General features: G+C 34.6%; 3 protein-coding genes across 3 annotated transcripts; 1 reads left to right on the forward strand and 2 right to left on the reverse strand.

Annotated features, from left to right (window-relative positions):
* Nucleotides 1–2,743: 2,743 nt before the first annotated feature.
* On the forward strand, nucleotides 2,744–8,282 carry LOC133854830 (B-type cell cycle switch protein ccs52A-like). The gene is made up of 10 exons (XM_062291097.1): nucleotides 2,744–3,447; nucleotides 3,543–3,665; nucleotides 3,816–3,920; nucleotides 4,518–4,697; nucleotides 4,956–5,018; nucleotides 5,129–5,323; nucleotides 6,682–6,783; nucleotides 6,873–6,935; nucleotides 7,337–7,405; nucleotides 7,620–8,282. Exons 1-10 carry the CDS (start codon nucleotides 2,980–2,982, stop codon nucleotides 7,671–7,673), a joined length of 1,422 nt encoding a protein of 473 aa, XP_062147081.1. The 5' UTR covers nucleotides 2,744–2,979; the 3' UTR covers nucleotides 7,674–8,282.
* Nucleotides 8,283–9,567: 1,285 nt separating this feature from the next.
* LOC133854590 (protein STAY-GREEN, chloroplastic-like) lies at nucleotides 9,568–11,465 on the reverse strand. The gene is made up of 3 exons (XM_062290829.1): nucleotides 11,274–11,465; nucleotides 10,261–10,428; nucleotides 9,568–10,122 (listed from the first exon to the last, which is right to left on the reverse strand). Exons 1-3 carry the CDS (start codon nucleotides 11,463–11,465, stop codon nucleotides 9,817–9,819), a joined length of 666 nt encoding a protein of 221 aa, XP_062146813.1. The 3' UTR covers nucleotides 9,568–9,816.
* A 1,804-nt stretch (nucleotides 11,466–13,269) lies between these two features.
* LOC133854695 (protein STAY-GREEN, chloroplastic-like) lies at nucleotides 13,270–15,528 on the reverse strand. Its single transcript, XM_062290952.1, has 4 exons — nucleotides 15,099–15,528; nucleotides 14,821–14,994; nucleotides 14,050–14,217; nucleotides 13,270–13,884 (listed from the first exon to the last, which is right to left on the reverse strand). The coding sequence occupies exons 1-4, from the start codon at nucleotides 15,228–15,230 to the stop codon at nucleotides 13,570–13,572; spliced, it is 789 nt and encodes a 262-aa protein (XP_062146936.1). The 5' UTR covers nucleotides 15,231–15,528; the 3' UTR covers nucleotides 13,270–13,569.
* Between the last annotated feature and the right edge of the window lie 10,682 nt (nucleotides 15,529–26,210).

Below are 26,210 nucleotides of genomic sequence, written 5' to 3' on the forward strand. Positions count from 1 at the left end.
TCGTATTGGATTGAGATCGGGTGTTAACCTCTTATTTAAGTCGTTCATTTTGAATGAACGGTCCACATCGTGACAACAAATAAAAAAATAAAATAAAAGATAGCAAAGTGTGGTTGCTGGGGTGGCCAAAATGGATGGTTCGACTAACTTCCAAACTGGCCATTAGGATGGCCGAACCACCCCTATGGCAAAGAAGGTGTTCGGCCACTAAGGGTGGCTACAGGGTAATTTGAATGCTCCAAACCCATCGTATTGGATTGGGATCAGGTGTTAACCTCTTATCTATGTCGTTCATTTTAAATGAATGATCCACATTGTGACAACAAATTTATAAAAAAAATTTAAAAAAAAAAAAAAAAAGATGCCAAAGCGTGGTTGTTGGGGTGGCCAAAATAGATGGTTCGGCCAACTCTCAAACTGGCCATTAGGGTGACCGAACCACCCTCATAGCAAAGAAGATGTTCGGCCACTTAGGGTTGCCACCGGGTGATTTGACTACTCCAAACCGGTCATCGGAAGTGGTCAAACTACCTTGTGGCCAACCTTCTTTCTTCTTTTTTATTTATTTTCATAATCTTCTTTTTTATTTATTTTCATAATCTGAACCATTCCATTAAAATGAACTGTTCATATAAGACTCTTAATCCCTTCATTTCATCTCAACGGTGAACTTCCCAGTAGAGTAGAATTGAAAAATATGGAGAAGAAAATGCCTCTTTAACTAAACAGAACACGTATGATTGCAGGGCCATTACATGAACCATGTCTCTCGATGAACAATAAGATTCTCTCTCTTTGATATTAGAATGAAAACCAAGACTAGAAACGTTAAAGTTTAAAGGTATAAAATATGTTTTATTTGTGAATTTATCTTTAAAACTTTTACCTCAACTGCTCAAAACGTTTACCTTAAACTACTCTTAAAACTGTAATCTCAAAATTGTTCTTACTTTTAACTCGAATTTCTCCATTCATTACTAAAATCTTTATTAAAACTGATCTTCAAAACTTATTTTAAATCTCTTTTGTACTAGTCATGAAATTATTTGTAAGCATAATGTCATGTGAAACTACCTAAAACACGGGCTCATGTCACAATTCAAGTAAATAACATATACTTTAAAACTACTCCTGCTTACTTATCAAACACATTTCGTGACAAAGACTTTTAATACTATTTGAAGGGGAGTTTACTTGCATGTCTAGCTTAAATCCTACATCACTACGCATACGCAACATTTTTTTCTTTTGTCTTTAAATTGCATTTGTATTGTTAGTAGGGCTGGTAAAACGGGTTCATGTGTCAAGTTCGGATCAACCCATTTGACCCGTTAAGAGTCAACTTTAACGCGACTCGTTTAACTAAAATGATCAGATCATTCGACCCTAACACGACCCACTTAAATAACGAATTGACACGACATGACCCGTTTGACCCCATTTATTAAATGGGTCGTGTTAAGTTGACACGACCCATTTGACTAATTATATAATAAAGTCTATAAAAATAAAAATAAAAACACAAATATAAACTAAAAAAAATCATATTGTTTGAATAATCATAGTACTCTACAATTGAAAGTATGAAACATTGAGTTGTTTTATTGTTTACTTGTTTTGGTTCAACTTCAAGTTCGAAAACTTGAAAGAAAAAAAAAAAAAAAGCTAATTTTTTAGTCTTTGCATTTTTTGTTCAAATTCTAACTCAATAATAGAAAAGGATTTGTTGTCTTTTGTGAGATTTTTTTAGTATAATCCTTACTCTTTAGACAGTGAGAGAGAGTGAGAGAGAGAGAGGGAGAGGTAACATGATTGTTTAGGTTTACTTTTTAATGTTAAAAAAAAAAAAGGTTAAGTATACGGATCAAATGGGTCGACCCGCGGTTCAACTACTTTGACCCGTTTATTAAACGAGTCAACCATTTTATGACCCGACTCTTTTTAAGCTTAACTCTAACCCTTTAACTTTGTGTCGGATTCATGAGTCGTGTCAAAAATTGACAACCCTAATTATTAGTCGTGGTCTAACTTCTGAACCCTAAACCTTATTTCATAGCTAACATTCATCTAGCTCCTATGTAGCATTTCCAACTTGACTAAATTAAGACTATGCTAGTTTTTTGCTAAACTCCTTGGTTATTATCCAATAACGGTAGTTTGATTAAAGGCCCCTTAAAACTGTCGTTAATCATGGATCCAAATAATTAAAACCCTAAGCTCTTCCTTACTTCCAAGCCTATCCAAGTTTTCTTGTGAAACACGTCTCAACTTCTAGCTTAAAATTCTCTCCTTTTTTCGAAAAATTCATATTTTTCAACTCCGGGCAATTTTGTTTGAACTTGGTGCAAACGCGAGCTTAACAATACACTTGGTGGCTATCACGTTCATTAAGTTGTATGACAGTCATATAACAGTCTACTAAATAGTTTTATTATTTTTAAAATACAATAAAAGTTCCAAATATTTTTGAAAAACAAAATATGTCAATGGGCTTCCATGAAGGGTCTCAAAAGTCCATTGTCTAGCGGAATGGGAAATGCTGGATGGGGGACACTCATCCGTCCCCCATCACCCATATATAATAAAAAAATAAATTTTTATTAAAAAAATTAGACTTTTTAATAAAAAATTATTTTTTTATAATAAAATGCTTACAGGGGACGGATGAGCGTCCCCTGTGTAGCAAATCTCCTAGCGGAATAGCTAAGGCCCAGACCGACACGGATACATATATATATAACAATTGGTCTAACTTTTCCAGCCAGCTGGATTTCCCGGGAAACATAACCGCAGTCGGTCAGGAAAAGGAAACCTCAATTTTCCGGCCGACTTCTGAAGAACCAAATCCTCAGACATCTGGGAGTGGGAGACAACCTCAATTATCAATCTCTCTCACACACACTCAACAGTCAGAAACTTCGTTTTCTCTGTGATTTAATTCCTCTTATCTCCCCAAATCTCAAAAGGGTTTGTTTCTCTATGGACAATCCCACGGTTCAGAGATTACCCAGTAAGTCATCGGAGCTGAATCTTGCTCCGAACATGTCCGATGAGGAGCTAGCCCGTTCGCGCAACATAGAACGCCTGATCAATGTGAACCACCGCCGAGCGCCGTCAAGGACGATCTACTTCGACAGGTTCATCCCGTCCAGGACGGGTTCGAACTTTGCTCTCCTCCACCTCCCTCCGGAGCGACCTGAGGACAGTGTCTATTCCAGGCTACTTCGCTCTGTGCTTTTTGGCCCTGAATCTGGCGCTGTCTCACCTACCACGCCCGAGAACAGAAGCGACTGGATGAACCCACCAAGCCGGAATATCTTCCGGTATCAGACAGAGACTCGCCGGCCCTTTCACTCCGTTTCTCCACTGGAGTCTTACGATGCCGTTGCCGGGGTTAATCATTGCCCGGTAAAGGCTCCCCGGAAGATTCCAAAGTCGCCTTATAAGGTACATTCTTGGTTTAATTTGGTTATTTGTGCTTAATGGTGGATTTTGTTAATAGGTATTTCTGGGGTTTATGTATATGTTGGTGATTTTGGTAGGTTTTGGATGCACCGGCATTGCAAGACGATTTTTATCTCAATTTAGTTGACTGGTCTTCGCATAATGTGTTGGCGGTGGGGTTGGGAAATTGTGTTTACTTGTGGAATGCATGTAGTAGCAAGGTGAGCTTTTTTTTTTTTTCTTTATATTTTGTTCTGTTTTTAATTGCACCACATAATGAATATGTTCCTTTTAGGCAAATAAATGTGCAGCAATGTCACAAATTTGAAATTTATGGCATTGTTTGATAAGTCTTGGCATGCTACACGCAGGTAACCAAGTTATGTGACTTGGGAATTGATGACAGTGTCTGTTCAGTAGGGTGGGCTCAGCGTGGTACACATCTTGCTGTTGGAACTAGCAATGGAAAAGTCCAGGTTAGAGGCAGTGTAGATAAGACAAACCTATTGTTTTTAATTTTGGATATGTTTCTATTATAACTAAACAAGGGTTAGTTATTATTATTATTATTTTTTTCAATTGGGAAGATAGTTAAAAGGAGGGTTTATCATGAAACTATGATGAAGAATGTAATCATCAATTCTTATAATTGAAAGTGTTTTTGGTGAACTTGAAAGTCATAAACAATTGCAGATGCAATTGTTGATTATGTAGGGTTCACCTAGATCATTGATGAAAAGCTTGTGAAGAGCTACATTAGAACTTGCAAGAGTAAGTGGGAGCCTTAAGTGATTTCCTTTAAGTTGATTCACTGGCACCAGCATGCCCATCATGAGCAGCAAGCCCCCTCAGGGGGGCTTCTTAGGTCTGCTCCTTCTGTGATTATGGAAAGTGAAGAAACTAAAGCAGTCATCTTCTTCTTGATTTGTTTTTTCTGTTTCATAAAGTGCAATTTGTTCTTACCATCACTGTTCAATTTAAATTCCTCCTATCTTCCTGTGTTATTCTTGGATTTGCCATAAAATGTGCTACCTGCCATATTTAGCTGATGTGTTTAACAACCTTCTATGTAGCTTTGGGATGCATCTCGCTGTAAGAAGGTAAGAACTATGGAGGGTCATCGGTTACGTGTTGGGGCTTTAGCCTGGAGTTCAACTCTTTTGTCTTCCGGTGGCCGGGACAAGAGTATTTTCTTACGAGATATGCGTACTCAAGAAGATTTTGTTAGTAAACTCTCTGGACACAAGTCAGAGGTCAGATTCTTTAACATCTTGTTCAGCTTAATTTAACTTTTCGTGAATCAAGGTTTCTATTTTCCTTCTCTTCTTTTTTTTCCTTTATTTTGAAGTCCACTCAGCATCTTTATCCTGCTTTCAGATACATCTTTAATATTGCTAAATGTATATCGGCTGTTTTTTTCCATTTCGTTCATTGTCTTCGATTCATGTATTTTTTTCTCTCTGTATTTAATATGTTTTTCCCAGCTTAAATGTCACTTGATTGGTTTTTAGGTTTGCGGATTAAAGTGGTCTTATGATAATCGTGAATTAGCATCCGGTGGCAATGATAATAGAGTATGTGATGACATTTCCACTTTTTCTTTTTCTCTGATTGATTGCATTTGACAGGTATTTGTTCAGTCTTCCTGCATTCTTGACTGACAGTTTGTCTCACGTACATGTAGCTTTTTGTTTGGAATCAAAATTCAAATCAGCCTGTGCTGAGATACTCTGAGCATACAGCAGCAGTAAAAGCTATTGCATGGTCTCCCCATGTTCATGGACTTCTTGCATCCGGGGGAGGAACTGCAGACCGATGTATTCGTTTCTGGAATACAACCACAAACTCACACTTGAGCTGCATTGATACTGGAAGTCAGGTAATCTGCTTCTCATTTTTTGTTTCTACCATGTTGACTTCCTTTTTCATTGGGTCTGGTATACACATACAATAGGTGAATCTTTTTTTTTAGTTGTCTTTTCACTTTCTTGTCTCAAGGATATAGAATTGAAAGATGATCTTCTTTTTCTGTTTCTCTCTTGGTCTCTCAGAAGGGGTGTAATTTTTATTAATCTCAAGTGGTTTGTGAAATTAACGTATATAACCATATCAATTCTTTCACATGATGCTGAAACTAAATGGTACCATGAAACCATTGTATTGCTTTCAAGAATGTTATTGTACACAATACTGAGAGATAATTGCAAAAAGCTGATGCCTGAAGGATGTTCCTCTTTAGCTATCTCCTTTCTGCATTTGCTAGCACTTAATGTATGTCTAACTTTCTTTTGATAATATCAAATGATGTCTCTAATAGGTGATAATGGCAGAATAGGTTGTGCTGTGTGAGTTGATCCATTCAAAGTATTTTTGGCTTGATAATTGTAGTAGATTGAAAGAATCATTTGCCCCTTTAGAGGGTTGAATAATTGAAAGAGAGCAGGTTTGCAGGTTTAATTTTAGAATCAGATGTTATAAATGGTTGTTAGGGCAGTACAAGAATATTCACATTTTGTCCATTGACAATGCCTTTCGGCCCGCTCTTTGGCCCTGACTCACCCTTCGTGGACTAAGCTTGCAGTGGAACCCTTAGGTTTTTGGGGCATTGGATTCTCACCTATGCATGTGCAAGCTAGTATTACGAGGAGAACATCCTTGGTACTATATTATTTTCCAATTATACTAGTCATACAATATGAGGGCCTAAACTAACTAGCCTTGGTATTCTTTTATTTCAGTACTTACTAGCTTAGTTCTAGATCTTTAATAGATGGTTCAACTGCTTTTATTTTTTTGAATACTTGATTTTGCTTCCAATTAATTTTCGCATGATAAGATGTGGGAAAAAAAAAGGTTGGGGGAGTTCACATTTTTGTCACCTAAATGTGATTACATGTGTTAATTATGCATCAATGCTATTAAGGAGTTTCACTCCTCAGCCTATATAGAGCCATATATAGTCGGTCCCCTTAAATCCCTTAAATCTTTCTTCAAGTTGCATCTGGATATATTTGACTTATTGATGAGGAACGATTAATAAGAAAGACAATGAAAATCAGTCCATAAAGACAGTTTTACATGGAATTGAATAGATCCCCCCCCCCCCCCCCCCTCCCAAGAAACACCCCCCACTTCACTCCTCTCTCTCTCTCTCTCTCTCTCTCTCTCTCTCTCTCTCTCTCTCTCTCTCTCTCTCTCTCTCTCTGAGATAACTGATCTCCACTGTGCATATGTTAGGTATGCAATCTTGTGTGGTCCAAGAATGTCAATGAACTTGTCAGCACACATGGATACTCGCAAAACCAGATAATTGTTTGGAGGTATCCTGCCATGTCAAAGGTACAAAGTATATGTATTGTGATGCAAGTATATCTTATCAGTCTCTTTCTTTTCTTTTTTTAATTTTCGATTTTTGTCTCCTAATGCAGTTGGCAACTCTTACGGGCCATACATTTCGAGTTCTCTATCTTGCCATTTCACCTGATGGACAGGTAGTTTCTCCTCTCCTCTGTTATGATGTTCTGGGGTCTTTGTTGGGGTCCCCCAACCCTCCTTCTATACTTGTTCTTTTTCTTTTTTAATTAATGCAATCTTGCTTAGAAAAAAAAAAAGCCCCTTATGTAAGTTAATTTCCCATATGTTTATGCTTGTTCTCTATCTTGCCATTTCACCAGATGGACACAGGTAGTTTCTCCTCTCCTTTGTTCTTTCTGGTTTGGGTCTTTGTTGGGGTCCCCCAGCCCCTCCTTCTGTACTTGTTTCTTCTTTTCTTTTTTTGATTAATGCAATCTTGCTTAGGGAGAGAGAAAAAAAAAGAGGCAGTTATTTAAGTTAATTTCCCATATGTTTATGCTTGTTCTTTTCTTAACTGTAATAATCATTGTTGATTCAGACAATTGTCACGGGAGCTGGAGATGAAACACTTAGGTTTTGGAATGTGTTTCCTTCCGCTAAATCACAGGTAAATGATTTATTAGATGCATCCAAACTTTTTTGGTAGTAGGTAATTTGGATGCTGTCATATAGGTCGGAAATTTTGTCTTCCTTCACCTGGTAGACATATCCCTTATTGCATCTAGTTGTTTCATGCCTTTTTCCCTGCACTTTTTGTACCTTTAACTCTGTTCTTAATGAAGATAAAAGCAACTCATATATGAATGTAATTGTTAATGCAGAGTAGGGACAGCGAGATTGGAGCATCATTTTTTGGAAGGACTACAATCCGTTAACTATTGCAGGCAGGGGCGGAACTAGAATTTTAGGTGGGGGCAAAACTAAAAGTAAAAGAGGGAGGGTAAAAAATTGATTTTGAAAGGGTTATAGAGGTATCTAAAAAAAAAGGAGAACTCGTTTGAGGCTTTTGGGAGGGAGGAGCTAAAGCCCCCACAAACCTCAACCCTCAACGTAGTTCCGCCCCTGATTAAAGGCCTATTAGCTTATTGACAGCTCTCAAGTGGGTCTGCTTGACCCAACCCTACGTTCCGCCCCTGATTGAAGGCCTTTTAGCTTATTGACAGCTCTCAAGTGGGTCTGCTTGACCCAACCCACATTGGGAAGAGAATTTACGGAGACCTAACAATACCAAGATGTGACTGGAAGCAATGGAGCATCTCTAGTTTCTTGCAACCTGAATGTTTTGTAGGTCTTTTTCCCACGTCAACAGGTTTTAGTATGTTGAGAGGGGAGCTATTAACAGCTCCCTTGTATATTCAAAAAGGAAGAATACTAGCATGTTTTGACCGTTAATGGTTTAGCATGCTTTTGTAATATTTGTAAATGACTATTATTCTTTCACATTTATGTCTTTACGAGGAGAGGAGAGTGTGTGGATTTCTCTAGGCCTTTTTCAGATGTTCAGTGAATCTCAAACAAGATAAATACATAATATTTAGCTCAAAATTTCCGAGAACTAAAACCTTTTACTTTATCCTTTTCTTTTGAGCCTTTTTTTTTTTTTTTTTTTTTTTTTGGGTTCAGTCAAGTCAGAGGGGGAAAAAATAGATTGTTATCTACTCACCACAGGGCTCCATGTTGTTTAGACACTTGTGACAGTGTAAATTCACAGGTTTCTTGATGAGGTTGGAAGAATTTTTTCCTTATCCCCCCCATCTTGCTGAACTTGTTCTTGAGAAGGTGAAAAATATTTTTCCCATTTCAGATTGCTTACTAGATAATGGAGGAATGTCTTAATCATAGAAGGAAATTGACACCATTGGTGTGCTTTTAGAGCTTGAAAAACTTGAAAAATCACTTGGTTGGTGATTCCAATATACTATTTTTCATGATTAATGAGGAACGTTAATTTTGGGACCTTTATGTCGTCTATTCCCTAGAATAATCGAGGGATTTTGTTATCATCATTCCATTACTTGTGATGTTTTGCCTCAATAGACGACATAGAATATATCATGCCAAAAGTTTGGTGAATTCTTTTATAAAAAGAAAAGATTCTACCGACTAGAAAAACAATAATAAACTTTACTTTATTCAAAATTAAAGATACTTTCTTGTTTGTCAATTTATCTTTCGCTTTACTATAAAAGAGCAACGGTCCCTTTTGCAGCGAGGCATCAAGTGATGTATCGAATGTGATATAGTTTGAGTGTTTTATAAGGATCACATAATATAATATAGTTTGAGTTTTTTTTTTGCATTGAGTCCTTTTCTCTTTGTAATTGGTATCACAGCCTAGCCATAATCCTTGTAAGAAGCTTGTGTAAAGCCTCAATTTGTGAACTTATAGGTACGTTTGTATGTTTTAAGCAAATTGAGAATATAGTGTAAATAGCCATATACTTTGAAAAAATATGTTGCTAAAATAGAAAAGATTAATGCTACTCTTTACACCCATTTCACGTCACCTGATGTAACATATTTGAAGTCGCTTCTCATGTCAATCACTTAATAAACAACTTAAAATAATGACTATAAAGAATTACTCGACAAAATAATGATTGTTTTAGCTAAAATGAAAAGGAAATTTGGAACCAAATGTGAATATTTTTACAACTTTTTTACAATTAGCTGACACATGTCAACACATGACTGGAGCAATATCCACCACTTTAAAAAATAATAATAATAAAAATAAATTATTACTCTTCAAATCACATAGGTCACATATTAACAAATAGAGAGACCTACCATTTTTCTTGAAAGAAGGCACCAAACAATCACAGCCCTGAAATTAGACAGATCAAATCTTATCAATAACGACAAAGCACAAGATCAGCTACGTCCCAAAAAGGAAACTGCTGAGACGAACCCCCCGCCAATACTATTGCCTGGCCGCCTGGGGTTCTAAAGGAGTAGGCTTGTATTTACAAGGAGCAAACACTATTAATAAAACCTAATGAATGACAATGAGACACATCATCTTTGCTGGAGAAAGCTCTGCTGGGCCCCAAAACTATTTTCAGTATCATGGGGAAGCTCTGCTGGCCGTTGGATCAAGCTCATTGGTGGGAAGCAATAGCTACAGTCTTCTTGGCAAGGCTTGGGCATTTTGTCCACATGGACCCCAATGGTTGGTGCTGCAGCCTCCTTGACTGGGCCCCAGCATTCTACCTTGTTGAATTCAGGAATGTTTGAGTGGAAGTAAACCCAAACCAGAGCCTCCTGAAGTTCAGGATGGTTGTTGAACAAATTGACATCTCCATCAATAAAGGCCTTCAAAACCTGTTTATGCAGATCAAGAAAGGAAGAGTGACGCTAATTAGTAAACTCTTATACGACTGTCTTATAACAAGTGCTCGTAAAAAAGAAAATCACGTCATCTCAGTTGCATCTCCAAGAAGAAGTTAATAAGGAGTTTACCACAGGGAGTTCTTTGCAGAAGATGAAGTATCTAAGCCTTGCACACAAATCCAAAAGAAAATGGCCCCCACTTATATGACAGTGAACATGGAGAGACATCTTTCCCTGAACTTTCTTCCACTCTGCCACCATTTCATCTCTTTGTAATCTATTGTACCACCCTTGCAACTCAAATTAAAATATCCAATTATTTTTTTCCCCATCTTTTAGCTTCTGAAACACACATGCTAAAAGCATATAAAAGAACATGCATACTAAGCAGCAATCTCATTTCTTAGTAATCCTCTATAATCCCCTGCTTTTTTCTTCTTCTTTTTTTCTAAAAATTTCCTTCTTTTTTATTTCCCACTTTGCTTTTTCTAGTTTAGCAATATTATTCAGTAATAGCGGTTATCCTCTTTACTTGAATGACATACTTTTGGCATAAACAGGCCCCTCTTAATTCTCCTTACTTCAATAGGAAAAGATAATGATAAATAAGGAGACATGCTATTGGACCTTTTGCAAATTTACTATTGAATTTGTGAAACTCGGAAGGACGGAAAGGAACAAGTAGTAAAATAGTCATTTCTCATATATATATATATATATATATATATGAGAAATGAGAAAAATAAGAAAAATATTGATAACAATAACATCCTAAGCATCTCAAGTAGTTTTGGTTAAAAATAGCTACTGAAAAAATATTAATATTTACTTTAGCTACTCATTTTCTTAAAAACACTCAAACAATATTTTCTATTCTACTCTTTATTTTCTTTAAATATTAATTTTTAATCTTTTTTTATTGTTTTATTTTCTTTGTCTCTTTCTTCCGTTCCCTTCCGCCATCTACCAACAACGCCGCTATTCCCTGGAAGGAGTACACCTACACCGCTGGAGGTTGGGAGAGCAACTCCAAACCGCCACCGCCAAGGCCCAGGCTGCCCTACCCGAGGATCGATGGCCTCCACGTCTGCACCTACCGAGCCTTCCCTTAAATCCCTCAACTTCTACGTCCAGTTGCCCACCCACGCCCAAGACCTAGAACCGGTGCGATCGATGATGGCTTCTTGAGCAGCAGGTGCTGCTTCTTCTAGGCTGCGAGAATGGCCCAGCGTACGTGGAGGCCGGTGGGCAAGGGCATATAAACTAACCAAGTATTTGTATTGGAGGGGTATACGAAGAGTAGACATATCCCTTGTTGCATCTAGTTGTTTCATGCCTTTTTCCCTGCACTTTTTGTACCTTTAACTCTGTTCTTAATGAAGATAAAAGCAACTCCTATATGAATGTAATTGTTAATGCAGAGTAGGGGCAGCGAGATTGCAGCATCATTTTTTGGAAGGACTACAATCCGTTAACTTTTGCAGGCAGGGGTGGAACTAGAATTTTAGGTGGGGGCGCAAAACTAAAAGTAAAAAGGGAGGGTAAAAAATTAATTTTGAAAGGGTTATAGAGGTATCTAAAAAAAATGGGGAACTCGTTTGAGGCTTTTGGGAGGGAGGAGCTAAAGCCCCCACAAACCTCAACCCTCAACGTAGTTCCGCCCCTGATTGAAGGCCTTTTAGCTTATTGACAGCTCTCAAGTGGGTCTGCTTGACCCAACCCACACTGGGAAGAGAATTTACAGAGACCTAACAATGCTAAGATGTGAGTACTGGAAGCAATGGAACATCTCTGGTTTCTTGCAACCTGAATGTTTTGTAGGTCTTTTTCCCACGTCAACAGGTTTTAGTATGTTGAGAGGGGAGCTATTAACAGCTCCAAAAGGAAGAATACTAGCATGTTTTGACCGTTAATGGTGTAGCATGCTTTTGTAATATTTGTAAATGACTATTATTCTTTCACATTTATGTCTTTATGAGGAGAGAAGAGAGTGGGTGGATTTCTCTAGGCCTTTTTCAGATGTTCAGTGAATCTCAAACAAGATAAATACATAATATTTAGCTCAAAATTCAGAGAACTAAAACCTTCTACATTATCCTGTTGTTTTGAACCTTTTTTTTTGTGGTTCAGTCAAGTCAAAGGGGGAAAAATAGATTTTTATCTACTCACCACAGGGCTCCTTCTTGCTGAACTTGTTCTTGAGAAGGTGAAAAATATTTTTCCCATTTCAGATTGCTTACTATATAATGGAGGAATGTCATAATCATAGAAGGAAATTGGCACCATTGGTGAGCTTTTAGAGCTTGAAAAACTTGAAAAATCACTTGGTTGGTGATTCCAATATACCGTTTTTCATGATTAACGAGGAACGTTAATTTTGGGACCATTATGTCGTCTATTCCCTAGAATAATCGAGAGATTTTGTTATCATCATTCCATTACTTGTGATGTTTTGCCTCAATAGACAACATAAAATATATCATGCGAGAAGCTTGGTGAACCCTTTTGTAAAAAGCAAAGATTTTACCGACTAGCAAAAACAATAATAAACTTTACTTTATTCAAAATTAAAGATACTTTCTTGTTTGTCAGTTTATCTTTTGCTTTACTATAAAAGAGCAATAGCCTCTTTTGTAGCGAGACATCAAGTGATGTATCGAATGTAATATAGTTTCAGTGTTTTATAAGGATCACCAAATGTAATATAGTTTGAGTTTTCTTTTGCATTGAGTCCTTTTCTCTTTGTAATTGGTATCACAGCCTAGCCATAATCGTTGTAAGAAGGTTGTGTAAAGCCTCAATTTGCAAACTAGGTACATATGTATGTTTTAAGCAAATAGAGAGTATAATGTAAATAGTCATATACTTTGAAAAAGTAGATAGTTAAAATAAAAAAGAGTAATGCTACTTTAAACATTCATTCCACGTCACCTCATATGACGTGTTTGAAGTCGCTTCTCATGTCAGTCACTTAATAAACAACTTAAAATAATGACTGAAGAATAACATTATTCAACAAAATAATGACTTTTTTAACTAGAAGGAAAAAGAAATTTGTGAACCGAATGTAAATATTTTTACAACTTTTTTACAATTAGCCGACACATGTCAACACATGACTGGAGCAATATCCACCACTTTAAAAAAAATAAAAATAAATTAACACTCTTCAATCACATAGGTCACATATTAACAAATAGAGAGACCTACCATTTTTCTTGAAAGAAGGAACCAAACAATCACAGCCCTTAAATGAGACAGATCAAATCTTATCAATAACGATAAAGCACAAGATCAGTTCCGTCCCAAAAAGGAAACTGCTGAGACGAACCCCACGCCAATACTATTGCCTGGCCGCCTGGGGTTCTAAAGGAGTAGGCTTGTATTTACAAGGAGCACACACTATTAATAAAACCTAGTGAATGACAATGAGACACATCATCTTTGCTGGGTTTGCTGGAGAAAGCTCTGCTGGGCCCCAAAACCATTTTCAGTCTCATGGGGAAGCTCTGCTGGCCGTTGGATCAAGCTCATTGGTGGGAAGCAACAGCTACAGTCTTCTTGGCAGGGCTTGGGCATTTTGTCCTCGTTGACCCCACCGGTTGGTGCTGCAGCCTCCTTGACTGGGCCCCAGCATTCTACCTTGTTGAATTCAGGAATGTTTGAGTGGAAGTAAACCCAAACCAGAGCCTCCTGGAGTTCAGGATGATTGTTGAATAAATTGACATCTCCATGAAAAAAGGCCTTCAAAACCTGTTTATGCAGATCAAGAGAGGAAGAGTGAGGCTAATTAGTAGACTCTTATAAGACTGTCTTATAACAAGCGCTCGTAAAAAAGAAAATCACGTCATCTCAATTGTAAAATTACGTTTTATTTAGAAACTAGTGAATGATTGAAGATGTCAATAAGGAGTTTACCACAGGGAGTTCTTTGCAGAAGATGAAGTATCTAAGCCTTGCACACAAATCCAAAAGAAAATGGCCCCCACTTATATGACAGTGAACATGGAGAGACATCTTTCCCTGAACTTTCTTCCACTCTGCCACCACTTCATCTCTTTGTAATCTATTGTACCACCCTTGCAACTGAAATTAAAATCCAATTATTTTTTTTCTTTCCATCTTTTAGCTTCTGAAACACACTTGATAAAAGCATATAAAAGAACATACATACTAGCAGCAATCTCATATCTTTGTAATCCTCTTCAATCCCCTGCTTTTTTCTTCTTCTTTTTTCCCAAAATTTACTTCTTTTTTATTTCCCACTTTGCTTTTCTAGTTTAGCAATATTATTCACTAATAGCAGTTATCCTCTTTACTTAAATGACATACTTTTGGCATAGACAGGCCCCTCTTCTCCTTGCTAAATAAGTATAAATAAGGAGACATGCTATTGGTCCTCCCCGTGCTACTCGGGTAAATTTACCATTGAATTTGTGGAACTCAGGAGGACGAAGAGGACCAAGGAGTAATATAGTCATTTCTCATAAATAAGTAACTAAGACTGTAATCTGACCCATAAGGTCCCCTGTTTTATCTGGTTTCCTTTCTAATTTTAAAAGTGAAAAAAGAAATCCAATTACAAGTGAAAAGAACAAATATGAAAAATATTGATAACAACAACATCCTAAGAGACAGAGGATTAAAAGATCAATTTTTTAGGATATGGGTGTGAGAGATCAGGATTACCTGAGAGTTGTTTATTGTCTGTGAGATGGCCAGAGTGAGCTTAGAAGTTATATCACTGTGTGTAAGCGTATAAGCCCTCGGAAGATTCCCCGGGTGCTTCTCTTCATCCACTCCCAAGAACAGTACCTTCAGCTTCGAAGATTCAAATATAGCAGGCCCAAACAACCTTGCTACCTGATCCAATCAAACAAGTAGAAAAGAAAAAATCCCATAAAGACCAAAAAATTCAACAAAAAAAATTCAACAAGAAAAAAAATCAAAAAAGAAAAGATTCTTACAGGACCAATAGCGAAGTTATTCCTCTTGGTCTTGGGTCCTTTTCTGTAAACAAAGTGGGAGCGTTGTTGCTGAAAGAGTGAAGACTGTTTGAGCTTTGATGGGAGCACAGGAGCGGCAGCCAAAGTTCCCATATATCTCTATCGAGGAAGAGACCTGCTTAGACTGCTCTCCCTGTAGCTCCAATCTCTGCGGGCACCCAATAAGGAAACTGTTTTAAAATGATACGCACAATCCTTTAAAAGTAAGGCTCTGAAAATGAAATCTGTTAACAAGGCGTATGCTTTTGCGTTTTGCTTTTGCTTTTCTTTGCTTGTTAGCTCAGAGCGGTTGAAGCTTTTGGGGGCTTCTGGGGGAAGTTCATGCGTGTCAGGCTTCTCACGATGCCTTCAATTACGGTTGCCTTCCATTTCAAGACTTCCTTCTTTACGCAATAGACCAGTCGGCGTGGGGACATATGTAGCTTTCATGTTGGGGTTTGTTTCTCTCACGCGCCCCGGCTCCTATGTCTGACTCTAATTTAGTGGAAGTTAACTCCCTCCCCTCCCCTGAATAACTCCCGGCCCCGTTTAATAACCCCCTCCCCTTTCCCTTCCCTTATTTTCATCTCTCCCAAAAAAACATCAACTCAAAATATTTTTAACCTTTTTTATTTTTTATATCACATCAACAATTTTTTATTATTATTTAAATAAAAAAACTCACTACAATACAATTTTTTTTTTATTTTTCTATATAAATTATCTTTACTTTATATCACATCAATCACTTTTTACTTTCACTCAACAAAAATATTCTTCCATAAAGGGAGGGGAGGGGAGAGGATTACTAAACGGGGCACCGGGAAAAAAAAAATTATTGAGTAGAAGTAAAAAGTTATTGATATGATATAAAGTATAAAGAATTTATATAAAAAAATAAAAAATAAAAATTGTATTGTAATAAGTTTTTTTATTTAAATAATAATAATAAATTGTTGATGTGATATAAAAAGTAAAAAAATATTAAGAATATTTTAAAGTTGATATTTTTTTTTGGAGATGTGAAAATAAGGAGAGGGGGAGGGGAGGGGGTTATGATCGGTTCGACTTTGCGATTTTAAAATGTATGATTTAAAAAAATATGATTTTTAAAATTTAATTTAGCGTTTGGTAAAATTGTAATTTGACCTTTAAAATCGCAAATTATCTTTTAATATTGTGCGTTTTCAAAAAAGTATTATATTGCTTGCGATTTTTAAAAATGCAATCTCAAACAATTTATTTTTTATGATTTGATTTAAAACATATTTTTTATCTAAAAAATCGCAATATCAAACACTCTATTTATTGTGGTTTTAGCGGTATACGATGAAACTCATGAAAGTGTGCCATTTTATTGGGATTAGATCTTGATATTGTACCAAGTACAATACTTTTAATTTGAATTGTTTATTTTAATTGAACGACATATAACATGACATGCGCATAGGAGAGGGAATGGATGGCATGCAATCCATGGGAGTGGTTATCGGAGGTAAAGCCGATAATTTTTTTTCAAAAGAACTCGGGAATTTGACACGATCTCAATACCAAATTAACTGGTTAGTGTTGAGGAGTTTAAATCGTTTAATTTAATGGTTCAGGTTATAGTTAACCTATATAGTATTATACTTATGCCTTGACTTGATTCGAACCTGACACACGACACTTATCGTTAATAATTTTTAACACAACTTGCAAACTCGACATAATCACAACACAAAATTAGTAGGTTAAGATTGAGGAATATAACTCATTTAATTAAATTGGTCGAGTTAAAATTCACCTATATAATTTTATACTCATATTTCAACACAATTCAAACTTAATACACGAATACGAATTTACGCGCCGCCTCCGGTGACGGTTTGGCTTCTTCCGACATTTATGACAGTGATTGTGCTTCTTGTTGTTGTGTTTGTTTGTGTATTCCTTAGTTGTCTTCGTGTTTCACAGTGTGCCTCTGCAACGCACAGATATTTATTGGATTTATTTGTAAAGTGGGGCTTTAAAGGGGTTCCTGTAATATCTGTAAATTATTTAGGCAAATGCTTTGTCAGATTTGTTTCTGACTATGGATGTAGGGGTGTCTTGTACCCCTTATTTGTCTCTGTATTGCCTTATGGCTTTTAGAAATGGAAGGAGCACATGCTTCTTGTTCAAAAAAAAAAAAAAAAAAACACGAATACGAATTGCCACCTCTAATTGGAAGTGGTCGAACCACCTAGTGTCGACACCTCTACCGAATAGTTTGACCACCCCTCGGCTGATTTGGAGTGGCCGACAATCCCAAATCAACCCAAATTAAAAATCAGCCACTACAAATCAACCCAAATTAAAGATATTGTACCCTATACACACAATACCCTAAGTATTGAAGTAGGTCTCAATCCTTTTATCGAAAACTTTGTGGATTTTTTTTTGTTGTAGATGATGAAAGCTTAATGGGTTCTTTTTGTCTTGTCCGGGGGCCTAAACAAAGAGGGTGTTTGGCAAACCACCGTCACTCCTTCTCTATTTTTTTTCACTTTTTATATCACATCAATAATTTTTTATTATTAATAAAATAAAAAAATTCACTACAAAACAAATCTTTTCACTTTTTTATAAAATAATATTAAATTTTTTTTTAATTTTATATCACATCAATCAAATTTTACTATTATTTAAATAAATTTTTCACGAATAAAACCATTTGTGAAACAAACTCAAATATTCTTATCGGATGATATCGTATACATCACAAAAGTAAAAAGTCGTTTCCAAATCATGAATGTAGAGTGAGTTTAGGCATTTATTTTGACTTTGCATGCAGCCATTGTTATTGACAAGTGACAACTAAAGTTAACCTCCACAGTTGACTAAATGGTAAGACGTCATGGTGAGACATAAAATTCTACATTTTCCACTGACAGACTGACTTCAATTGTCAATTTGTCATCAATGACAGGCATGGCTGGCTTGGATGTCTAATTTTATAGAAAAAAAATATATTAAAAATTATGAATATTAAAAAAAATTATTTTTTAAAATTATATTTAAAAAATTTAAGACAAAAAAAATTAGAAAAACTAAATAAAATCTCAATAGAATTTAATTTTTAAAAAACTGTATTTGAAAAACAAAAATCACTCAATCATGCACTTACCAAAGTTATGAAAAAATAACCTCTTCATTTTTTTATTTTCTTTTTAATAAACATTTGTCCATAGAAAATATTTTTTTTTCAAATTTAAATCCTATCATGAATCACTTCTTACCTACTAAAAAACAATTTTCTATTTTTATATAACGTCAAAACATTTTTTTTAACAAAAATTTAAAGAGCCTGGCCTTACCCATAAACAGTAACAAACATACCCCTTATAGTTCATTGGTTAGTGATATTGGCTCTTTTTGTCAATAATTTTTAAACGTTTTGTTTTTTTTTTTATTGTTTTTTTAATATTTTTGTTTTATGCTCCGTTTGTTTCGGCGTAAAATATTTTTTAGAAAATAATTTCGACATTTTACGGTGTTTGGTAAGAGCTAAAATAATTGTCAACGAAAATCATTTTCGGTTTGACCGTAAAAGCTTATTTAATTTTCGAAAAATTATTTACGATTTTTAAAACCGTAAATCGTTTTCCGAAATTAAACTCTTCGTCCTTATACGTACGTTTGATATCCGATCGTCAGAATTTAGCAATTGTCGGTCGTCAAAATCCAGTCGGGGCCGGAGTCCTAAGCCCGACAACATCTGGTCGCCGGAATCCGGCCACCTGAGCAAGATGCCAGCAGACCAGATTTCGGCCGGCTCTGGCCAAAATGACCGGATATGACCGGATCGGGCCGGATCTGAAAGATTCCGGCCGGATATGACCTGATTTGGCCATTGATCTAGCCGGATCCGGAAGTTTCCGGCTGGAATCCGGCCATTTTGGCCGGATCCGGTCAAACTTTCTCGTCGGAATCCGGCGACGGCGACATTTGCCAAACTCTATTTTTGCATTTTTTAATTTTTTCGTGCGAGTCAAATACCGAAAAATATTTTTGAAAAAATCATTTTTTTTAAAAAAAATGATTTCGTCAAAATTATTTTTTTAAAAAAAAATGATTTCGTCAAAATTATTTTACGACGGAAATCATTTTACGTCGAAATAAACGGAGCATTAATATTCTTATCGGATGTATACATCACAAAAGGAATAAGCCGGTTCCAAATTATGAAAATGTTCATATGTAGAGAGATTAGGCATTTATTTTGACTTTACTTGCGACAAATTTTATTGACAAGTTTTCAAAAAAACCTGCACAGGATGACTTAATGATAAAGACGTCATGACGAGGCATAAATTTTTACATATCCCACTTACTTCAATCGGAATTGATTTGTGAGGGACGTTTTTCCATCCCCCAATCAACATTTTTAATTAAAAAATTATTTTTCATGAAAAATGGCCGGTGGGGGACGGTTTCCCGTCCTTTGTGAATCATGCCTCGACTTCAATTGCCATCAATGAGAATTGAGAGGCAAGGCTCCTTTTGGTGTATAATTATTTTAAAAAAAATTTAAAATTATAAATATTGAGATAATTTGTTTTTTAAAATTATATTTAGATGGTTTAAAAAATTTAAAACAAAATTAGAAAAAGTTGGATAAAAATTGTAGTAGAATTTGATTTTTAAAAAACAGTATTTGAAAAACAAAAATCACTCGAACATGCCCTTACCAAAGTTATGAAAAAATAGCTTCTTAATTTTTTTTATATAAATAAAAATTTATGTATATGCCCGCTTGAGTTTTTTTTTATTTTATTTTTTTAATAAACATGTGTCCATAAAAATTTAAAGAGCCCATGGCCTTACCCAAAAACACTAACAAACATATCCCTTAGTTCATTAATTGGTCAGTGATATTAGCTTTATTTGTTAATAATTTTTAAAGGATATTTTTTATTTTATTTTTTTCAAAAAAACTTATAACATGATATAAAGATTAAAATAGGTTATGAGTTTGAAAATAATAATAATAATAATAATAATAATAATAATAATAATAATAATAATAATAATAATAATAACAACCGATACCTTATTTTGTTTTTAAGAGAACCGACACCTTATTTTGAAATATTGATGATTGGACCCAACAAATAGAGAAACGTGTAAAATATCGTGTAAATTAAGATACGATCGTATTTAAAGGTCTATGGACCACATTTTTATTTTTTATTAGTTGATCAACTTGGAAAGGGAGTACGCTGTCGCTCTCGAGTAGCTAGCATACAGGGATCTCAAGTTGGAGAAAAACAAATAACACGAGTAAGAAAAAAAACAAAACAAAACAGTAAGACCAGACAAGGGAGAGAAGAGGAGGAAAAACAAAACAGAATAGAAAAAACAAAAAGATAGGACTCAAGATTAGGGTTGTTGATTGCTCGTGAATATGCTTGAGTTCGTTCCGATAGGTTTGGTCTCGATTCGTTTAAAAAATGAGCTAATCGTGAATACAAAATTATGTAAACGAAACATATTTGTATAAATTTGACTCAACTCGATTAATGATCATGAGCATCGCTCTTTAAGCGCAGTGTTAAGTCAATACCAAAGTTCATCAAAGACTTAAGAATTCAATTTTGTGTATATCGTTAAACATAGACCTAGTCATAGTAAAATAGTCACAACTTTTGATTTTCAGATTAGATGAATACAAAATTACTAGCGTTGAAAATCTAACTCAAAATGCTACAACTTTATATTAATAAAAAAATTTTGATTTTAAAATTTACCGGGTCAAAACGGACATTCAATAGCGACCATTTGCTAGGCTGTTTTCTAAAGGGTTCAAATGGTTATTGCTTGTGACCCTTTATCAAATGCCATTTCCTCATCTCTGGTTGATAAGCAGCTCGAATGGTCACAAGCAATACCCATACGTACGTGATTATTATAGAATGGAGCTGTCTTCCTACTGATACAACCTTTTGGGGTACGTATGCATGCTTTGACGAGATTAGAGAAGAGAGGTGGGTATGCACGGCCACCCCCAAACCGGCCCCCAAGGGGGTGGCTGCAGCTATCCCAACCCATTCTTTTTTTTTTTTTTTTTAAATTTTCTTTTTAAATAAAATTATTAGAAGAATAATACTTTAAGATGATGTGACAAAATTGCTGACATGACACTAATAGAGATTGTAAAAATAGACGAAAAATGAATTGGTTTTAAATTCGCGAAAAACTAAAGAATCTAACGTGAAAAAAAAAAAAAGAAAGAAAAAAAAAAAAAAAAAAAAAGAGTGAGGAATTTTTTAAAAGATGCACAAAAACTCATAAATTTATTTTATATTTACCCTTACATTTTTGTATTACACTGAGTTTATTACGTATCAGTGTAATCAAATGAATGATTTTGTTTTTTTCATTAATTAATACAAAATATCAAGATCGTTTCTTTGATGAAAATAAAATACTAATAACTCCCTTTTTTTTTTCTTTTTTTTTTCTTTTTGTGTAACCCGTACAAAAGAAAAAAGAATAATAAATAAATAAGAAAAAAGGACATTTTCTTGCATTATCAGTCGCTGTGATTCCGTAGAGACGTTTTTGGAGTTTTGAGAAAATTAAAGTCCACATGGGAATCGCTTGTCATTGTTTCCACTCTGACGGACTTCCTTATCGTTCTAAAATTTTGAAAACGAAAACTTGGGGGTTCTTCCAAAGGGAAGGTCCCTGCTAACTTCTGGTTTTAGGTCATCGTACTCGCCCTACCGCCGGCCCACAAAGATAAAAGAAAAGAAAATGTTACGTCTCTTAAAATGTGAAAATGCATTTACTTGTTATAATAAAAATGAAGACTCAAAAGATAAAATAAAATAAAATTTATAAACCACGTGAAACAATTAAGTATTTAACCCTAATAATTGTAATATTCCATACATTTTCCATTTTACTCCTTTTTTTGGATATCATTCCTTGTTTTCAATTATAGTTGCTATAAAATAATAATAATAATAAATAAACAACAGTACTTATACTATTAAAAAACATGCGTTCTCGCATGTTAAGGAACACGTATCACTTTATTAGACTAATTTATAACCAATTTTACGTGACTGTGGTTTGAGACACCCCATGTAACAAAACGAGACTGTAGTCCTTTAACAGCCGGGGTTGTCAAAATCAACGAAAAATATATGTTTCAGAATATGATTAATATTTAGGGAAAAGTTTGGTGTACAAATACTCACATGGGTGGAACCCATTCATTTAGATGGTTCCATCCATGTGAGTGGTTGTACAGAACCTGTTGTACAAAGATCAGCCCCGTAATATTTAATATGTTTCTTGTTTCTTTTATCTTTGTGGGCCGGCGGTAGGGCGAGTACGTACGATGACCTAAAACCAGAAGTTAGCAGGCAGCCAGGCACCTTCCCTCGGAAGAACCCCAATCTTTCGTTTTTCAAAATTTCAGGATGACAAGGAGGTTCGTCAGAGTGGGAATAAGGATAAGCGATTCCCACATGGACTTCTCTCAAAACTCCAAAAACGTCTCTACGGAATCACAGCAACTGATCATGCAAGAAAATGTCCTTTTTTCTTATTTATTTATTTTTCTTTTTTCTTTTGTACGGGTTACACAAAAAAAAAAAAAAAAAGGGAGTTATTAGTATTTTATTTTCATCAAAGAAACGATCTTGATATTTTGTATTAATTAATTAAGGAAAAAAACAAAATCATTCCTTTGATTACACTGATATGTAATAAACTCCGTGTAATACAAAAATGTAAGGGTAAATATAAAATAAAATTATGGTTTTTGCGCATATTTTGAAAAAATTTGCACCCTTTTTTTTTTTTTTTAACACTGGATCCTTTAATTTTTCGAGAATTTGAAACCAGTCCATCCGTGAGTTTTTCGTTCATTTTTACAACCTCCTTTAGTGCCACATTAGCAATTTCGCCACATTAGCAATTTTGCCACGTCATCTTAAAATATTATTATCTTAATAATTTTATTTAAAAAGAAAATAAAAGAAAGGGTTGCCACCAACCTCTTGGGGGTTGTCTTCATACTGATACAGTAATTTCTAAATGAATTTAAATTTTTCGGGGGTTTACGGTTGCCAGTTGGGAACGGGGAGAGAATCGGGATTTGGGGTGACAAGTGGCTACCTTATCCTAGGTGCAATCTTCTGAAAGGCTACTGGACAGGAATGCTTTGGTGTCTTCTAATATACACTAACATATTAACTAACTAGTTATATTAGTATATTAACATAATAGTTAATAGCATAATAACTATTTGGCATGCTAATTATGGTTAGTGTATATTAACTAACTAGTTACTGATTTAATATGTTAATACTTATACACTATAATCTTATATTTACATAGGATATTAAAAATTAGCCCAATAATTCTTAATAACATCTAGAAGGGGAGTTGAATAGATATTTACAAAATTAATGAGAAATTTAAAAATCTTTCACCATAAATCAATCACCAAATATTATGAAAGCTGTAAAAACAGTTAACAGATGAATTTAATGACAAAGTGGAAACTTTTTAAAGAGCTCTTTAACAGCAAAACCACTTCGGGACAGTCAAACTCAAGAAATAAATCCACTAAAAAAGAATAAAAGATTATAAGTTGTTCACACTTACAAAGCCATTGTAGTTAACACACCCTTGTACTAGACAAGTGACCTATTTGCCCTCTACTACAGTAGGTATTGCAGATCCTCTAGACAATTCTTCTTCTTGATCTTGTTTACCGAAACTATGAGACTTCGATAGTTGTTGATGAATGGATGTAGTTTATAACAAAGACTCTAAGAGTAATATACTTGAAAGACTATATAACAAATTTCTCTTAGCACAAAGAAACTAAGGCTCTAAGCTTTCTGAAAATACTGCCTGTAATCTCTAAGAAAATCATGCTTTAAGAGCCCTTTAAATAGAGTTAAGAAAACTAGTTTGCGATAGCAATCAGGAAACCCAAGTAAGGAAAAAATGGGGGCGGCGTTCAAATAGTCCAACCAATCGTTTGAACGGAACTAGGTTTAAAACTAGTTCTTGATGGCACTGTTCAAACGGCTTAGCGAACGCAGCAGTGAACGCTACAGCGAACAATTGTCTTTGGAAGTTGGGTGTTCAAACGGTACTCCGAATGAACAGTTTTGGAACTACTTCAATGTATAGGTGTTCAGATTGCTTAGCGAATGGCCTACCGAACAACACTCTCGGGTTTGTTGATGATGTATCTCGTTCGAACGGTCCAACGAGCGATGCTCTTTGATGCTAACCATTTGAACCCTTCAAAAAACGTCCTAGCGAATGCTCGCTATTGGATGTCCATTTTGACCCAATAAACTTCAAAATCGAAAAATTTTCATGACTACAAAGTTGTAACATTTTGAGTTAGATTTCCAACGCTAACAATTTTGTATTCTTCTAATCTCAAAATCAAAAGTTGTGACTATCTTACTCTGACTAGGTCTATGTTGAACAATATATTGAATTCTTAAGTCTTTGATGAACTTTTGTATATATATATCTATATGTTTCGGTTCTTATTGTTAACGAAATCAATACCAAAATATGTTTATATATATATATATATATATATATATATATATATATATATATATATATATATATATATATATATATATATATATATATATATATATATATATATATGAATGAGCTAACGAGTCGAATCGAGGTTAATCGAGTTGAGCCGAATTTATACAAGTATATCTCGTTTACATAATTTTGTGTTCACGATTAGCTCATTTTTAAACAAATCAAGACCAAGCCTTTTCCAAAACGAACTCAAGCCTATTCACGAGCAACTCTGTTCAATAAACAACCCTAATCTTGAGTCCTATCCTTTCGTTTTTTCTATTCTGTTTTGTTTTTCCTCCTCTTCTGTCGCTCTTGTTTGTTTTGTATACTGTTTTTTGTTTTCTATTTTTCTTACTCATTATTTGTCTTTCTCAAATTTGTGATCCCTATATATATATATATATATATATATATGCTACTCGAGAGCGACAACATACTCCCTTCCAAGTTGATCAAGCAATAAAAACGGGATCGATAGACCTATTTGAATATGATAGATCGTATCGTAATTTTCACAATATTTTACACGTTTCTCTATTTGTTTGGTCCAATCATCAATATATGTTTCAAAATAAGGTGTCGGTTATGATTTCTTTTTCCTTTTCCTTTTCTTTTTCTTTTTCTTTTTCTTAAAAAAAGAGGAACATAGGGGACCCAATCTTTCAGAACGTACAATGATTTTGTTTGATAATTTGTTTTCTTTCTGTTTTTAAAGCAAAAATATTAAAAACCAATAAAAAGCAGAATATACTCAAAATTATTTTAATCTTTATCTCAAGTTATAATTTTTTTTCGAAAAAATAAAATAAAACATATCCTTTAAAAATTATTAACAAATAGAGCCAATATCACTAACCAATGAACTATTACAAGGGATATGCTTGTTAGTGTCCCTGGGTAAGGCCATGGGTCTTTAATTTTTTTTTTTTTTTTTTTTGTTAAAAAAAAATGTTTTGATGTTATATAAAAATGAGAAATTGTTTTTTAGTAGGTAAGAAGTGATTTATGATGGAATTTACATTTGAAAAATATATTTTCTTTGGACACATATTTATTAAAAAAAAAAAAAAAAAACTCAGGCGGACATATAGTTGACTTTTTATCTATATAAAAAAAAAAATCATGAAATTTAAACCATTCAAACGTAATTTCAAAAAATAAATTTTCTCAATCTTTATAATTTTAAATATTTTTTTTTAAAAAAAATTACACACCCAATGATCCTCGCCTCTCACTATTGAAGTCGGTGGGAAATGTAGAATTTTATGCCTAGTCATGACGTCTTACCATTAAGTCAACCTGTGCAGGTTTTTTTGAAAACTTGTCAATAAAATTTGCTGCATGTGAAGTCAAAATAAATGCCTAAACTCACTCTAAGTATAAACATTTTCATAATTTGGAAACTTACTTTTTCCTTTTGTGATGTATACATCCAATAAGAATATTTATTTAAGCCCCAAGAAAAGAAAAAAAATGAACTCA

The sequence above is a fragment of the Alnus glutinosa genome, chromosome 13, assembly GCF_958979055.1.
Source record: "Alnus glutinosa chromosome 13, dhAlnGlut1.1, whole genome shotgun sequence".
Taxonomy (NCBI): Eukaryota; Viridiplantae; Streptophyta; class Magnoliopsida; order Fagales; family Betulaceae; genus Alnus; species Alnus glutinosa.

What these genes read in the sequence shown, in the direction of transcription:
- LOC133854830 (XM_062291097.1), top strand. Translation starts at nt 2,980, where the DNA reads ATGGACAATCCCACGGTTCAGAGATTACCCAGTAAGTCATCGGAGCTG. An exon ending in CTAGCAATGGAAAAGTCCAG is followed by an intron (nt 3,921 to 4,517) that starts GTTAGAGGCAGT and finishes CCTTCTATGTAG; the next exon opens with CTTTGGGATGCATCTCGCTG. An exon ending in GGTATCCTGCCATGTCAAAG is followed by an intron (nt 6,784 to 6,872) that starts GTACAAAGTATA and finishes CTCCTAATGCAG; the next exon opens with TTGGCAACTCTTACGGGCCA.
- LOC133854590 (XM_062290829.1), bottom strand. Translation starts at nt 11,465, where the DNA reads ATGAAACAACTAGATGCAACAAGGGATATGTCTACTCTTCGTATACCC. An exon ending in GTTCTAGGTCTTGGGCGTGG is followed by an intron (nt 10,429 to 11,273) that starts GTGGGCAACTGG and finishes TTTTAATTTGAG; the next exon opens with TTGCAAGGGTGGTACAATAG. An exon ending in TCTGCAAAGAACTCCCTGTG is followed by an intron (nt 10,123 to 10,260) that starts GTAAACTCCTTA and finishes CTGCATAAACAG; the next exon opens with GTTTTGAAGGCCTTTATTGA.
- LOC133854695 (XM_062290952.1), bottom strand. Translation starts at nt 15,230, where the DNA reads ATGGGAACTTTGGCTGCCGCTCCTGTGCTCCCATCAAAGCTCAAACAG. An exon ending in AGACAATAAACAACTCTCAG is followed by an intron (nt 14,218 to 14,820) that starts GTAATCCTGATC and finishes TTTTAATTTCAG; the next exon opens with TTGCAAGGGTGGTACAATAG. An exon ending in TCTGCAAAGAACTCCCTGTG is followed by an intron (nt 13,885 to 14,049) that starts GTAAACTCCTTA and finishes CTGCATAAACAG; the next exon opens with GTTTTGAAGGCCTTTTTTCA.